This window comes from Rousettus aegyptiacus, unplaced genomic scaffold, assembly GCF_014176215.1.
Source record: "Rousettus aegyptiacus isolate mRouAeg1 unplaced genomic scaffold, mRouAeg1.p scaffold_m13_p_12, whole genome shotgun sequence".
In the NCBI taxonomy this organism is placed as follows: Eukaryota; Metazoa; Chordata; class Mammalia; order Chiroptera; family Pteropodidae; genus Rousettus; species Rousettus aegyptiacus.
The window spans coordinates 76,919,081-76,936,759 of NW_023416287.1; the positions used below are offsets into that span (position 1 = coordinate 76,919,081).

Below are 17,679 nucleotides of genomic sequence, written 5' to 3' on the forward strand. Positions count from 1 at the left end.
AAGGTGATGGAGGCAGCGGTGATATAGTTGCTGGAGGATAGGACCCGGTGGGAAGCCAGGAGATGCAAATAAAAATAGTGGCAGGGTAATGTCGCTGACTAGCATGAACCTCAAAATAGCACAGGGTTCTGTGAAAGGGAGGGGCTGGCCGGTCTGGAAACGGCACTGGAGGGCGGCGAGGCCACTGACCCACATTCAGGCCCGGGACTGTGGGCGAGAGAGAGACAAGGCCTCTGCATGAGGTATATTGACGACATCTCTGTGTTTCCAAGGAGCTTATGCTCTAAAGAATTAATAACGGTCATACCTGTTCCCATTCACCTCACCTTCCCAACCTTCCGCTTGATCCTGAAGATTGGCTTCTATGTAATCACAGAAGTAGAATTGGGAAAGCTGAATATTCTTATATTAAATTTCTGTGTGTGTGAGCGAGAGAGACAGGAGAGGGGGTGAGTGGATTCAGGGTTGGAGCAGCATCTTCCAACAGCAGTGCTCCTGACGTTTTGAGGGAGGTAGTTCTTTTTCGTGAGGTGGCCCTCCCCGTGCACTGTAGGATATTTAGCGCCATCCTTGGCCTCTACTCACTAGACGTCATCAGCACCCTCCCCTCAGTCATGACGACCAACGTTAGCATCAGCTCAGCAATTGATAATCGCTGCTTCTACTGTTTCAACAGGACGAGTAAAAACAAATGCCGGAGAGGATACAGAGAAAAAGGAACCCTCATACACTGCTGCGAACTGGGACTGCTCATTGGTACAGCCACTATGGAAAACAGTATGGAGGTTCTTCAGAAAACTAAGAATTAATCAATCATATGCTCCACCAATCCCTCTGTTGGATATTTACCCCAAAGGCTTGAAAACCTATATCCAGAGAGATATTTGCACACCAATGTTCATAGCAGCAGCATTCATGGAGGCCAGGACATAGAAACGACCAAAGTGTCCTATGATAGATGATCAGATAAAGAAGCTGTGGTACATACAGACAATGGAATATCACTCAGCCATCAGGAGAGATGAAATACTACCTTTTGCGACAACATGGATGGCCCCTGAGATAATCGTGTTAGGCAAAATAAGACAGAAAACGTTGAAAATCACATATCCCTTATATGTGGGATATAAACCTAGAAGCACCAAACAAACAGGATAAACAAACAGAGACTCATGGACATGAACTATAGACTAGTAGTTACCAGAAGGTAGAGGGTGGGTGGGAGAGGGGAGGTAGATGAGGTAAAGGGGGTCAAATACGTGGTGACAGAAAGAAATCTAACTATGGGAGGTGAACACACAGTGTAAACATATATATGCTTCACTGTTAAAGTGTACAGTTGAAACTTACTGGATTTCATTAACCAATGTCACCATAGATAAAAACAATAAATTTTAAAAAAATGTTGAAGATGGTAAATTTTGTTATGTGCATTTTAATTAAAATAATTAATTAGCCATACACAAAATATTTAATTAACCATAAACCAATAACCATTAACCATAACCAATTAAATTTATTTAGCCATAATTAAAAATGTAAACTACAAGGTGTGACAGGAAAAACTTAGTTGAGTTTAAGGCAATATTCATTCAATTTCTAAGGCATTGTAGTAATCATGTAGGAAGGATACAATTCCTTTCAAGGCCTTCTATAGTTGGATTTTAGTTTAAAACTCAGCATATTTGGTGAAAATCTGAGAGAACTTAGTATGGCATGGGCTCTTAATCACGAAAAATGCATCTTGCCGCATCATCCCATGATGACAATCACTTTCGGCAGCAGGGCATGGTCAGTTTTGTAGCTGCTGAGGGTCACTGGGTCTCTGTGGCCTGCCCGAGTAAAGAGTGGGCCATGGCAGGCTCCGTGCTCTCCTTAGGCCGTGCTCTGAATGATGACTGCAATGCCTTGGCCGCCTCCAATGCAAGCCGATCCAACGGCGTATTTTCCACCTCGACGCCTAAGGAAAAAACAATGGGCAAAATCTACTCAAATGGAGAACTGATTAGACAATTAAATACAATTACTAATGCTAATATCTGTATTATTCATCCTCATTCAGCTCATCATCTCAATATTCTATTCAATCCTCAATATTAGGTTTTTTCCTTTTGGTCTTCTTAGTTTTCATTAATTAATTAATTAAAATTATAGTCGACATACAATATTATATTAGTTTCAGGTGTATAGCACAGTGATTAGACATTTACATGACTTATGGAGTGATCATCCCAATAAATCCAGTACCCATCTGAAACCACATATAGTTATTACAATACTACTGACTATATTCCTCATCCTATACTCTACGTCTCCATGACTATTTTATAACTACCGGTTTGTACCTCTTAATCCCCTCCCCCTTCACCCATACCCCTATCCCATAACCTGAAAATCAAAACGTTCTCAGTATCTATGAGTTTATCTCTGTTTGTTAATCCTGTTCTCTAGATTCCACGTATGACATCTGTCTTTCTCTGTCTGACTTACTCCACTCAGCACGATACCCTCTATTTTCATCCATGTTGTTGCACATGCCAGATTTCATTCTTTTTTTGGCTGAGTAATATTTCACTGTATATATATATGCCACCTATTCTTTATCCATTCATCCATTGATGAACACTTAGGTTGCCTCCATATCCTGGCTATTGTAAACAAGGCTGCAATGAACATATGAACGCATATTACTTTTGAATTAGTGTTATGGGTTTCTTCAGATATTTAGAAGTGGGATAACTGGGTCCTTATTTGTCTTTTGTTATATAGCCTTTGTTTTAAAGTCTATTTTGTCTTGCTACCCCAGATTTTTTTTTTGTTTTCCTTTTCATAAAATATCTTTTTTTTAGTCCTTTACTGTGTGTGCCTTTCAATCTGAAGTGAGTCTCTTGTATGCAGCATATGTAAGAATCTTCTTATTAAGAATTTTCTTATCTATTCAGCTACCCTATCTTTTGACCGGAGCATTTCATCCATTTACATTTAAAGTAATTGTTGCTAGATACACAATTATTGATATTTTGTTATTCATATTGTTTCTCTCTTTCTCTTTTTTCTTCTTCTTAAAGAAGTCCCTTTAACATTTCCTGTGATACTGGCTTGGTGATGATAAAATGTCATCAGCTTTTTCTTGTCCAAGAAGATCTTTACTGTCTTTTGATTCTCAATATAGCTTTGCTGTGTAGAGAAATCTTGGTTGTAGGTTTTTGCTTTTCATCACTTTGAATATTTCCTGTCAATTCTTTCTGGCTTGCAAAGTTTCTGCTGAGAAATTGGCTGACAGTCTTATGGGAGGAGCTCCTTTGTAGGTAACTAAGTACTTTTCCCTTGCTGCTTTTAAGATTCTCTCTTTGTCTTTAACCTTTGGCATTTTAATTATAATGTGTCTTGGTGTGGGCCTCTTTGGGTTCACCTTGTTTGGGAGTCTTTGTGCTTCCTTGGCTTGTATTTTCATTTCCTTCAGCAGGTTGGGGAAGTTTTTAGTCATTATTTATTGAAATAGGTTTTCATTTTCTGTGCTCTTCTCCTGGTATCCGCATGATGCGAATGTTGGTATGCTTGGTGTTGTCCCAAAGGCCTCTTTACACTCTCCTTTTTAAAAAATTATTATTATTTTTAATTTTTTCTTGTTCTGATTGGGTGTTTTCTGCTACCTTAGCTTTTAAATCACTGATTTGATCCTCTGCTTCTTCTAATCTATTGTTAATTCCTCGTAAGGTATTCTTCATTTAAGTTATTGTAGTCTTCCTTTCTGACTGATTCTTTTTTATGTTTTCTCTCCCCACTTTTATGTTTTCTATGTCTTTGTTCAAGTTCTCACTGAATTCAGCTACTCTTCCCCTAATTTCATTGAGCATCCTTATAACCAGTGTTTTCAACCTGCATCTGATAGATTAAGTGTCTCCTTTTTGTTTACTTCTTTTTCTGGAGCTTTATTCTGTTCTTTCGTTTGGGACATGTTTCTCTATCCTTCCATGTTGGCTGCCTATTTGCATTTGTTTCTATGTGTCAGGTAGGGCTGCTATGTCTCCCAGTCTTAGTAGAGTGGCTTTATATAGTAAGTTTGCTGTGAGTCCCAGTGGCACAGTGTTCTCAGAGGCCCTGGAGCTGGGTGCTCCAGGTATGTCCCGTGTATGGGTTGCATGTGCCCTCCCATTGTAGTTGAACCTTGCTTGCTGTTTGCATGTGAATGGGAGGGACTGACCCTTGGGCTCATTGGCTGTGATGATTGGCCGTGACCAGTGGAGGAAGCTGTTGTGCAGGGGCTGGCCCTGTAGAGCAGGATTTGCTTTAGCAGGGCTCTGGTGCCTGCCCTGTCTGCTCTTTGGGTCTGTCGTCCTCAGCTGTGACCTTGGGTGGTACTCTGGCTCAGACCAAAGCTGGCTACAGGGTGTGTAGAATAGGGCCTCTCAGGAGGGGCTCTGCCGCAGGCCAAGTTCAGCTGCAGCCTGTGTCCTGCCCAGGGCCACCTGGCATGAGCCACCAAGCAATCTGCAGATGACTGCCACCCGCGATGGGCTTGGAAGTGCCTCCAGAGGCCAAGCCAGAAATTGAGGCTAGCTGCCACTAGTGCCAGGCATGGGGTTACTCAGCAAGAGGTACTGGGCTTGCTGAGGCCAGATACTGATTGTTTAGATTTTGTGATCCTTTGAGAGATTTTAAGAAAGTCTTCTGCATAAGCCAAGATAGGTCATTTGTTCGAAAAATCCAATAGAGGCGGCTTGCGCGGGACTATACATTGGGAGGGGCCGAGTCTCAGGTAATTAATTATGTGGGTGGAGTGACCACTGTTAGCCAGGTTGATAGAGAGAGACTCAGATATGGTGGTTGCCTGTGGCTGCATGCTAGGCTGGGGAGGGCTCAATCAAGGAATAACGGATTTTGCCAGCACTTCTGTCTGGGAGAATGCTACCCTTCCAGGCCTTGCCCTGAAGCCAGATAACTCAGTTCCTCCCCATACGTCCCTGGCACCTTTCAAGCTGCTGCTCCAGAGATGGAGCTCACAGCGAGTCCATCATTAAGTCTGCACGCGGTCCCCTAAAGAGGCAGCCCTCCGTCTCACTCATCCACAGTCTCTGCTGGTTTTAACAGCCAGAAGCTTTAGCACTGGAACCCTGGACGCTGGGGAGCCTGGTGTGGGGCTCTTCTGGAGGGACCTCCATAGCTGAGATATTTCTCTTGATTCTGAATTGACACATGTGGGTGTGGGACCCATCTATTTTGCATCTCCACCCCTCCTATAGTCTTGAGGTGGCCTCTTGGGTGTGCTCCCAACTGTAGGGCTCCTGTTCGGCTAGACTTCAGGCAACTCCCAATGATGGCTATTCTGTAGTTTAGCTGTAATTCTAATGTGGTTGTGAGATGAAGCAAGCACAGCATTTATCTACTCTGCATCTTGGTCTGCTTCTCAATATTAGTTTATAATAACAAACAGGAGAAGGAATTTGGAAAGCTGAGAATTTTTATTTAAAAAAAGGAGTAACACAGAAGAGTGAGGCTGAAACCTACCTATAAGCTTAGATGTGTTATGAGAAAAGAGTAGGGGTAGGAGGTACTTGAAATAAACAGGAAACTGAGGACAGAGGAGTAAACATTTAGCCTCTTTGATTTACATGGTTTTAGAAATTTATGGCAACTTAGAATAAATGTAATTTGTGAAGTCTGTCCAAGTAAAAGGCAGATAACCTAGAGATATTTCATGTCACCCTCATAAAGGAGTCTTCCTTTAAAGTACCACCTGTTCTCATTCCTCAGTCCCGATAAAATGACCTTGAAAAAAGCATCAGGAATTATCGTGTACACGTCAGTTACTCATTTCAACTCAGTGAATCACTCTAAGTAAAATAAGGGTCCCATTCACCTTAACCTGACAGGGAGTCAACGATGATTTTTGCCTTGATATATTTGGTTTCATTAGCAATTTTTCAACTAACAGGGTAGAATGGCCCAGAATACAGAGCGACGAAAAAGGACTTCCATCAAAACTGAAAAGTATCAAATACACGGAAGGCTCCTCCTGGAACCCTGGAAGCCATGAAGGAAACACTTAGCTCAGATTCAAATTATTTGTTTGCTTAGGTCTCTTCTATGAGAGCAACTAGGTCAGAATCCTCTTGGTATTTTCTTTGTTTTCTTAAGTAATTTTATCTTACTCCCTTAGCTGCCACTAGAATACAAGGGCCATGAGGCGTTTGCTCACTGCCGTGCGGCAGCGCAGGGATGGGGCCGTGTGCGCCCCGGCCTCTCAGCGGGCACGCGCCGAGTGCCTACAGTGAACACGTCACAGACGCGAGGAAGAGCACACGCCCAACGGTCGGAGCCGCTAATGAGTCAACTGAGTTATTTAGAAGGTCAGCTGAAAAGAGGTGCCCCAGTAACTTGTTCCTGGGTGTGAAGCAGTGCTAGGGGATCTGAAGCAGAATTAAAAATGTTGGATTATTGTGGGAAAACCTAAATTCATGGATTTCTACAAAAGAGGCAAATCTGAACTGCAACAATTCTAACAAGTACCTTAATTCATAAGCCAAGTGTGCGATAATTCTTGTTCCAGATGCTCCCAATGGGTGACCCATAGCAATGGCTCCTCCATTCACGTTGGTTTTACTTGGATCAAGCTCCAAACACTTCTCAACAGCCAAGTACTGGGGAGCAAAAGCTTCATTTACCTTAAAAACAATTGAAACATTGATAAAAATCCTTATTTACAAACTGATTTTTAACTGAGAATTGTCCAGTTCCATTGATAGCTAATTTTGCTGTTTTTTTTCCTATTTAAATTACCTTGCAAGGTTATTTTATCTTTAGTTGTTCTTTGTAAATATATCAGGTTTGAAAATGGGTATATTTACTAAATTGTACTTTAAATCAAATGCATCCCTTAGAGAAAAAAAATCCTCTGTAATATTAAAAATGGATATTCAAAGCAGTGGGATACTTGTTAGAGGCCATAGGTTCTAGAGCTGGATGAACAGTTCAAATCTTGACTGTATGCATGTCTTTAAACTCTCTTGACATTCAAAATTTCCTTAATAGTAAAATGTGACAGTAGCATCCTAAGAGTTATCGTCAAGGTGAATTAAGTCAACTTTGGGTATTAGGTTAATCATGGGTATTGAGTGTCTAGTGTACTACCTGACACACAGCAAGTACTCCATGAATAGTTGCTATTATTATTATTATTATTCCTCAGTTCTACTACCTATACTTCTAAGAAGAGACTGACAGACAACAAAGAATAAACCTTCAGAGTCCAATACATAAAAGAAATGGCTACTAAGTTGAAATGCAGCAGAAATATTTATATTTGACAAGGCTGGCTACAGAAATTATCTCATTTCAAATTTATAGCACTGTGTTTTCTTATGATTTTTCCTAGAGAATTTTATAGATAAGAAAAGTGATTTTAAGAGTTGGGATCAAAATCCAGTCTTGTGTTCTTTCCTACTATATTTTGTTCTCTCCCAAGATGGTACCTTGTTTGTTCTTAGATTCAACATGTCCTTCCATTTTATATAATCATGTTCAAGGAGGTCTAAGGGATCTACGATGTATTATGAAAGTATGCTTTTGAACCTAGGAAAAACTACCACACGATGATCAAATATCTCAAAGAAAATCGCACCTAGGTATTGAGAGCTATGTCCTTGAATATTTTTATATCTATAAACAATTATGAAAAGCTTTGGAGTGCTGACAAATTTCAATACTTTTAAGAGTAAAATCTAAAGTCAGAAATTTAGTGGTACCTATTTGCTAATACGAATGTGGTAAGTAAGCAGCAACCTTGAGGCTGTGCACTGGTGACTGCCTAAGGATGGAAGAAGAGGTTTAAAGATAAACTGTTTGAAACCATAGTTGCCTGGGCGAGCGATGACCACAGAGGGAATCACACATGCATCTAGAATGAAAAGGGCCCTTCTCTATCAGTTTAAATAAAGAGATTTCCTTTGTCATAGTAATTATTTCCAAATGTTAAGCAGCATATGCTTAATTACCTAAAATTTTCATATGCTCCCAAAATGTAAAATGTATCTACTCCATCTCTAAGTATTTTCTACTCTATCCCTTCTTTTAATTGTGCAAAATACTTAAAATGCCTTTGTTCTAAACCAAGATTTAAAAAAAATACTCTACCAATACATTTAAGTTTCCAATGCCAAAAATTATATAGGTGCATCCCAAATTAAACCACAATTAAAAGCCAAGGTAAGTTTGGTTGTGGCGGTGGGGGTGTCTTAACCTGGGGGGGACAGTGAGAAACTTCTAGATTTGGCACCAAATGTTATTTTCCTATTAGGTCAATTCTTATATTTTTTCACTCTAATTCATAAAATAGGGTTAAAGTTATTTATTTCTCATCTACTTTATATAATAATCATTTCAATTCAATAAGCACATTAATATCCAAAAAGGTAATAGAAGTCTTATACTTTAGTAGGAGAAATCAGGCTATTTTAATTGTTCAAATATAAATAAAACATTTTAATCAGGTCGGGGAAAGTATCAACACAAGGCATGTAATAAAAGTAATACTTATTTAGATGTGCATCATTTGGAAAGACTAACAGAACTAAAACAAAAAGCTATAAAATACCAAATCGAAGCCATTTACGTATAGAAGTTAGTGGTTTATTCATGCTGTGAAAAAGTAAAACACTTACCTCTACCAAATCCATGTCCTTAAGACTCAGACCTGTTTTCTTCAGTGCCCCATTGATGGCAGAGACAGGACCTACATTAGAGCGGAAATCAATTTCATCTTATATTTACTTATGTAACGAATTTCTCCATCTTTACTAAACAGGTAAGTAAGGAGGAAAGTGAGGAGTTGTTAGTAGCCACCAATCTTGCTACTTTTACAGTATTCTATTAAATTATGTGACAATAAGAGCAATCAGAAAATGAGACCAAGGTGAAAGCTGTTTATGCAGTCAAATTGCAGAGGAGAGACTTACATGAAAAGTTATACCATAAATGGCCAAACGAGTCATATATGGGATTTTGCCATCATTTACAGATCATACTTCATAGCAAATGGCAAGGCAGGCTGGGTGCTCTCTCAGAATACAAATTATATGCATTGCCAGTATAGAAGTGATTGTGCCTACATTCTGAATTTTCAGGACGAAAGAGAAGAAATGGCAGTAGCATCTCCATATAGGCATAGCAAAAGAGGACCTACGAGGCACTTAGGAAAAAGATGCTTGAAACATGGAGATGTTTATAAATCCAACAGTAGGCAGAAAGTTTAAATAAAATACAACTTCCACTGAAGAAATACAAACCCACCTAATACAACCTGAAACTTTAGCTGCCAGATTTCTTATGACCACCAATGACAGTTTAATATTGCTCCTAATTTTAAAGTAAATTAATTTTTTTCCCCAAAGGTAAAAATCTGGTTCAGGATGATTATCTACTTCTCTATTTGTTCTTAGAAAGAATGAAATTTCCATAAGTGTCTAAAAAGAAAATATGTGCTATGTTCTGCTGAATTCAAGTAGTCATATATTATGCAACAAGTTTCACAAACAGCAAAGGTAAAATGGGAAATCAGCCTTTACAAGAGCATAATGCAACCTAAATATAATGTAATTTATTTTGTCACCTAGTTAAAATGTTCTTCAGACAACAAGTCTGATGATTGGTAGGACCATGCTTTTCAACTTAAAGGACCAGTTCTGCACTGGCTACTAGTAGATTTAATACAGAATCTAATTCCATATTCTCTTTGTATCTCTCAGGCATTAAAATGGGATGAATAGCTCACAGGAGAGCATAGGCTATCCAGCATGATCAGGGAATGAAGTATCCTACTGAGGTGAAAGATACACAGAACTAAAAGCTAAGAGTATCTAACCACTGTTTACATTTCCCTGTCTTTGTAACCACAGTAAGCATGACCTGATGTGTTCATGCTAACTCAGAATTGTTACAGGTAATTTTAACGATATGCTCTGCCACAGTTTGACTTTTAAAGGATAGTTATTTACTGGGACAGGATAGTTATCTACTGGGACTTAGGAAGGTGCAGTGTTCTTATTGGGAAAAGGCTTTATTTTTAGTCCTGGCTCCAACCAGTAATAGCTGTGTGTCCTCAGTCACCTTTTGGGGCTATAAGCTTCTTATGAGAAGTGCTTAGAACAGGTTTTTAACCTTTTTCTTTTTAAGCAATGGCATCTTTTCTACTAAGGAAGCTCAATATCAGATAAAGCTAGAGCTGCTCCAGCTAAACAGGCTCAGAGTTCTTCCCACCAACCCCCACCACTGCCATCCCCGGGGAGTTTAGGGAGCACCCTCTCCATAGCCGTGTCCTTCATTGGAGCCATTCTCGTCTCTTCAAGTCCTCACTTTCCCTTTTCCTCGGGCCTGTGGCTACTCTGCAGATTCACGGATTACTATATGTTGGGTAACTGCATAACTGAAGAACAACTATTCTCAGAAATTGGATTAACAAACCCATCTCCACTGAATACTCTATAATCTGTTTTTCCCTGCTTGTTCATCTAGTGCACTGCACGTAGCTACCTTGCTTAATCTCATACTACAACCGACGGACAAGCTGTCTAGATGAAGGGAGCATCTGACACTGTGGAGCATTTGGCATATATAGCTCTGGTCAAATCTTGAAGGAAAAAGATAATCTTTCCACAATGCATTCACTGTACTACAGGACAGACATCTGGGCCTGGAATAGAAGGAAGGTGAACCACTACCTTTTCTTTGCTCATTAATTATGTTAATGTATCAGAACCAATTAAATGAAGTTAAACTGAAAAAAAAACTGTAAAATAACTACTTACCTATATCAGATAATTTTGATAGATCATAAAAAACATTTAGGTGCAATGGAGAAAACCTACATCCTAGGCTCCACTGCTGAAACAAAACCTTGTGGGGTGGGGTTACAGGTGAATTTTGATGATCATCTGGTATCAGAACCACTGTTCTAGATACCAAAGTGATAAAAGCCATACCTAAATACAGATATTTAATTTTTCAAGATACTTTCCATCTCTGTGACAAAAGTTCTGTTTTGCTAATAGTGGATACCTGGAAGTTAATAAGCTTCTAAGACTATATATAACAGAGAACAATGGACTTTCAACAGATGTTAGTTTTGGTTGACATAATTAGCAACATCTTGAAAGAAGACAGGTATGGACATGCCAGCTTGCTTTCTTAGAAATTCTACACCAAGATAAATCATCTCTGAAGGACATGTCAGTAAATAGGGTTGAGTATTAACTCAGTCCCAAAGCAGCAGAAGTGGTACCATCTTAGTAGGACCTGGAGACACACTGACCGACGTCTGAACGGCAGGTCAGCAACAGGTTCTCGCCCTTAGATCTTGGGACCTACTGCAACAACCAATTTAGTTTATCAAAAAAAGGCCTAAGTAAGCTCATAGAAAAATCTTTTGACATAGCAAGAATCTGAATCTATTCTCTAGGGTAGGCTATTCCTTGGGGTGTGAGGATATAGATGGAATAGATCGAAACCCGTGGGCACCATTTTTATTTCTGCGAGGTTCCTAATTGGTTCCCTGTTTCCCCAGAGAACAATGGCAGGAACTATTAAAATTCAGCATCACCTGTGGTTCCTGGGAGTGCATCTAACAAAAAACTTACTGTTCCACTTCTAATTTAGACTTTTCTAGCCAAGAATATATGTTTGCAGGGAGTTGCAAATCTTCTCCCGCTAGCACTTTGCCAACTGTGATAGAATGTTTATAATTCACCATTTTCCTGTTAAGCCTCAGCTGAGCCAGGTATTACTCTGACTTCCTGATAGCACTTGAATTATACCTGGATTCACACCCTGGCTCCATCACTTACTGGTGTGGAGCTTTATAAGACAATTATCTTCCCTACACTTCAGTTTTCTCATTCCAAAAGAAGTCTCACTAGAGTTTTGGGAAGATTAAATGATATAATAATGACCATGCATAAAACATCCAGCAAGATATTTATCTTCTCCACACAGCCTTCTCTATTGTGCCTCATGATTTCTCCCATCTCACTTTTCTTTTATCTTGTCAGTACCTTGTAATTCTTTTCTGTTATTTTCTGTGTGTTAATTTTAAATATCTCAAATAGACAATAAGATGTGATTACTGTCCACAAGAGTTTACAGTGTTGGTTTTCCTACTGAGACCAACGTAGTTTTTCACAAAGATTAATTGTTTAAAAGACTGATTACCAATCTCCTTTTCTCAACAAGTGACCTTGATTTGGTTACTATTTCAGGAATTAGAATGCCAAAGAATACTTATCTCTGGAAATAGAACAGAACCAGTTTGTTTCACTACAAACTTACCAATACCCATGATAGACGGTTCACATCCAGAAACAAAATAGCCTACGACTCTTGCCAGTGGTGTAAAGTTATGTTTTTTAACAGCATCTTCACTGGCTATGATAACAACTCCAGCACCATCAGCTATTCCCTAGGAAACAAAAGCAGAAAGATTAACTAGAGGGTAAAAGTTAATCAAAATTTGAACTAACGGAGTAGTACTATTAGGATTATGGCAGTACATAGAAGGCCATATTTGTTGTTTACAACAAAGAGTACCAGTCATACTCTGGTCAATTACAGAGATTGTTTTAGGCACAGAATACAACATCACTAAGGGAAAATAAGGAAGAATGTTAAGGAAAAGCTTATATCCAGTGTGGAGAGGTATAAGGAGAAATCTGATGAGACTGCATACATGAGAAAGAAAAAAAGTGTGAGAACTGAAATAATAAACCAGGTAAATTTCCTTCTAACATTGAAAAGACTAAGAAATTGAAAGACTATCATAAAAGGGCCCCTAGTTAAAATATTTTGTTATGACCTATGAAAACCCACATTAATAGAATATGAATTCTATTAGTTTAAGCTGAAGATTATAATAAAAAAATATCTAAAAGATACCACATGATTATTTTGCATTGCACACATCAAGAAGAGTTCAAGATACTCCATGATGCTGCCTACCGACGAGTTGCCTGCAGTAACGGTTCCTTCTTTCTTGAATACCGGAGGAAGTTTATTTAACTTTTCCAGGGTTGTTTGGGGATGAGGATGCTCATCTACTTGCACTGTCTGTTTTCCTTTCTTTGTCTTCACCTCAATTGGTGCCATCTCGTTGTTAAAACTGCCAGCATCATTAGCTGAAATAGTTCAAAGACAATCATAAGAATTGGGAAAGAAAAAAGAGAAACAAGAAGAGAAACTAAATCAACCATATCCTTTAATTTCTTTAAATTTCTGGCCTGCCCTTTCCTCATGGACTACGTCAACATAAGCTTTTATTTTTCACATAACTTACTCTGCCTATTGGAGGATTTAATATACTGTCATGCAGACATGCAGTCACATTCTGTACCTTTTTAAATTATAATTTTTGATTTTTTCCCTTTTTTAATTATTTAATGTCACCACATATTTGACCCCTTTAATCACATCTACCTCCTCCCTCCCTCCTCTCTAGTAACCACTAGTCTACTGTCCATGTCTATGAGTCTCTGTTTGTTTATTGCTTTTAGGTTTATATCCCACATGTAAGTGATATTATGTAGTTTTCAACTTTTTCTGTCTGGCTTATTTCACTTAGCATGATTATCTTGAGGTCCATCCATGTTGTTGCAAATGGCGGTATTTCATCTCTTCTTATGGTTGAGTGATATTCCATATTGTATATATGTACCACCACTTCTTTATCTGATTATCTATCATAGGACACTTTGGTTGTTTCTATGTCCTGGCCACCGTGAATGCTGCTGCTATGAACATCAGATATCTCTCTGGATATAGGTTTTCAAGCCTTTGGGGTAAATATCCAACAGAGGGATTGGTGGAGCATATGATTGATTAATTCTTAGTTTTCTGAAGAACCTCCATACTGTTTTCCATAGTGGCTGTACCAATGAGCAGTCCCAGTTCGCAGCAGTGTATGAGGGTTCCTTTTTCTCTGCATTCTCTCCAGCATTTGTTTTTACTCGTCCTGTTGATTATAGCTATTCTAACAAATGTGAGGTGGTATTTCATTGTGGTTTGTATTTGTGTTTCCCTAGTAGCTAGTGATGTTGAGCATCTTTTCATATGTTTGTCGACCATTTGTATGTCTTCTAGGGAGAAGTGTCTGTTCAGGTCTTCCGCCCAATTTTTTTGATAGGATCGTTTGTTTGTTTGTTGTTATAGAGTCATATGAGTTCTTTGTATATTTTGGATATCAGGCCCTTCCCGGAGGCATTGCTTGCAAATATCTTTTCTCATTCAGATGGTTGTCTCTTTACCTTAATGACAGTTTCTTTTGCTGAGCAGAAGCTTTTTAGTTTGATGTGGTCCCATTCATTTATATTTGCTCTTGCTTCCCTTGCCTTTTGAGGTCAAATACACAGAATCCTCTTTAAGTCCGAAGTCCCTGAGTGTAGTTCCTATGGTTTCTTCATGCACTTTATTGTTTCAGGTCTTATATTCAGGTCCTGAATCCATTTTGAGTTAATTTTGGTGTGTGCTGATAGACAACAGTCTAGTCTCATTCTTTTGCAGGTGGCTTTCCAGTATTCCCAGCACCATTTATTGAAGAGGCTCTCCTTTCTCCACTGTATGTTTTTGGCTTTTTTTTTTTTTTTTGTCAAATAAACATGGGTTTATTTCTGGACTCTTGACTCTATTCCACTGATCCGTGTGTCTGTCTTGCTGCCAATGCCATGCCGTTTTGATTATTGTTGCTTTGTAGTATAATTTGAAGTCAGGCAGAGTGATGCCCCCAGGCTCGTTCCTTTTTCTCAGGATGGCTTTGGCAATTTGAGGTCTTCTGTGCTTCCATACAAATCTGATGATGTTTTGTTCTGTTTCTTTAAACAATGCCAGTGGGATTTTGATGGGGATTGCATTAAATCTGTATAATACTTTCGGTAGTAAGGTCATTTTAGCTATGTTGAGTCTTCCAACCCAAGAACATGGAATATCTTTCCATTTCTTTGTATCTTCAATTTCTTTTAACAAGATCTTGTAGTTTTCATTATATAGGTCCTTTACGGGTTTCATTAAATTTATTCTTAGGTATTTGATTCTTTTTGTTGCAATTGTAAAGGGAATTATTTTTTCCACTTCTTTTTATGACATTTCATTATGAAAGTATAGGAACGCTATGGATTTTTGAACATTGATTTTGTCTCCAGCAGAAACTTTACTGCATTGGTTTGTTGTTTCTAGTAGTGTTCTTGTGGAGTCTTGAGGGTTTTCTGCATAGAGAATCATGTCATCTGTAAATAGTGACAGTTTGACTTCTTCGCTTTCTATTTGGATGCCTTTTCTATCTTTCTCTTGTCTGATTGCTCTCGCTGGGACCTCCAATGTTACATTGAATAACAGTGGCGACAGTGGACAGCCTTGCCCTGTTCCTGACCTTAGAGGGAAGGTTTTTAGTTTTTCACCATTAAGTCTAATGTTGGCTGATGGTTTGTCATATATGGCCTTTATTACATTAAGCTACTTTCCTTCCATACCGATTTTGTTAAGTGTTTCGATCATAAACAGATGCTGTAATTTGTCAAAGGCTTTTTCTGCATCTATTGATGTGATCGTATGATTCTTATTTTTTAATTTGTCTATGTGGTGTATCACATGAATCGATTTACATATGCTGAACCATCCTCATGCCTCTGGGATGAAGCCCACTCGGTCGTGGTGTATAATCTTTCTAATACGTTGCTGTATTTGGTTCGGTAGTATCTTATATAGGATTTTTGCATCTGTGTTCATGACAGATATTGGTCTGTAGTTTTCTTTTGTGTGTGTGTGTGTTATCTTTATCAGGTTTTGGTATCATTTTATTGGCCTCATAAAATGAGTTAGGAAGTATTGCCTCCTCTCCAATTTTTGTGGAAGAGTTTGAGGAGGATAGGTATTAAATCTCCTTTGAATGTTTGGTAGAATTCACTGGTGAAGCCATCTGGTCCTGGACTTTTACTTTTTGGTAGGCTTTTAATGATTGTTTCAATTTCCATACTGCTGATCGGTCTATAGATTTTCCGGTTCTTCTTGATTCAGTCTCGGAAGGTTGTATCTTTCTAAGTACTGGTCCATTTTTCTAGGTTATTAAATTTGGTGTTGTATATTTTTTCATAGTATTCTTGTATGACCCTTAGTATTTCTGAGGTCAGTCATAATTTCCCCTCTTTCATTCCCTTTTTGTTTATTTGTGTCCTCTTTTTTCTTTAGTGAGTCTAGCCAGCGGTTTGTCAATTTTATTAACCTTTTCAAAGAACCAGCTCTTTGTTGCATTTACTTTTTTTTTTCAATTTCATTTAATTCCACTATAATTTTGATTACTTCTTTCCTTTTGCTGATTTTAGGCTTCATTTGTTCTTCCTTTTCTAGTTTTATTAAGATTAAATGTTAAGTTGTTGATTTGGGCTCGTTCTTATTTTTTGAGATAGGCCTGTAATGATATGAACTTTCCTCTTATGACCACTTTTGCTGTGTCCGAAAAGTTTTGATATGTTCTACTATCATTATCATTCATTTCTATTTATCTCTGATCTTTGTTTCTTCTCTGACCCAGTCATTTTTCAATAGCCTGTTATTTAATCTCCATGTATTTGTGGTTTTCCCCACATTTTTTTTTTTTTTTTTTTTTTTTTACAGTTGCTCTCCAGCTTCAAAGCAAATGATCAGAGAATATGGTTGGCATGATTTCAACCCTCTTATATTTGTTGAGGCTACCTCTGTGTCCCAGTATGTGGTCAATCCTTGATAATTTTCCATATGCACTAGAGAAGAATGTGTAAGCAGCTGTTTTGGGATGGAAGGCTCTGTAAATGTCAATTATGTCCAGTTGGCTTAATGTGTTGTTTAAGGATGTTATTTCCCTATTGAGTTTCTGTTTGGATCATCTGTCCGACTGTGGGGTATTTAGGTTCCCTACTATGATAGCGTTTTGGTCTGTTTCTCCCTTTAGTCCTGTTGGTAATTGCTTTACATATTTCAGGGATCCCTGATAGGGAATATAGATATTAATAAGTGTTATTTCTTCTTGGTGCATGATTCCCTTTACCATTATGAAGTGTCCCTCAATATCTTTCTTTACCTTTTTATTTTGAAGTCTATTTCGTTCAATATTAGTACCACTACTCCTGCTTTTCTTTGAATACCATTTGCTTGAAATATCATTTTCCACCCTTTCTTTGAGTCTGTATTTGTCTTTGGAGCTCAGATTGTCTCCTGGAGGCAAAATTTGGTTGGGTTTTGTTTTTTGATACACTCTGCAACTCTTTGCTTTTTTACTGGTGAGATCAGTCCATTTACATTTAGGGTGATTACTGAAATATGAGGCCTTCTTATAGCCATTTTATCTTTGCTTCCTGGTAGCTCAGTGTCTCCATTGCTTCCTTGTCCTTGTGTTTCTCTTTTCTTTATTTTGGTTGGCTTCTGTGGGTTTTCCCTCTGGTCCTTCTTGTTTTATGTTATATACTTCCGTTCTGAATCTTTGGCGTGTGGTTACCATTACAAATATGTAAAGAACAGTTATATATATCTATATATAGATATAGATATATATACACATACATACATACATACAGTGTCCATTTTCTTCTGTGTGTGCCTTATCTCCATTCCCCTTTGCGAATTTGGATCTTTGAATCCTCCTCTTTTCAGTCATTGTTGTTTCAATTTGTCCCT

At 38.3% G+C, this 17,679-nt stretch overlaps 1 protein-coding gene across 1 annotated transcript in view; it reads right to left on the reverse strand.

The window, feature by feature from the left end:
• Positions 1-1,490: 1,490 nt before the first annotated feature.
• ACAA2 (acetyl-CoA acyltransferase 2) overlaps positions 1,491-17,679 on the reverse strand; it is a 29,736-nt gene continuing 13,547 nt past the window's right edge. The window contains exons 6-10 of the mRNA XM_036230036.1: positions 12,985-13,160; positions 12,319-12,448; positions 8,661-8,731; positions 6,511-6,665; positions 1,491-1,960 (exon numbers count right to left, since the gene is read on the reverse strand). Coding sequence (XP_036085929.1) covers positions 1,876-1,960; positions 6,511-6,665; positions 8,661-8,731; positions 12,319-12,448; positions 12,985-13,160 — 617 coding nt within the window. The 3' untranslated portion in view covers positions 1,491-1,875. The remainder of the gene's footprint in view (positions 1,961-6,510; positions 6,666-8,660; positions 8,732-12,318; positions 12,449-12,984; positions 13,161-17,679) is intronic.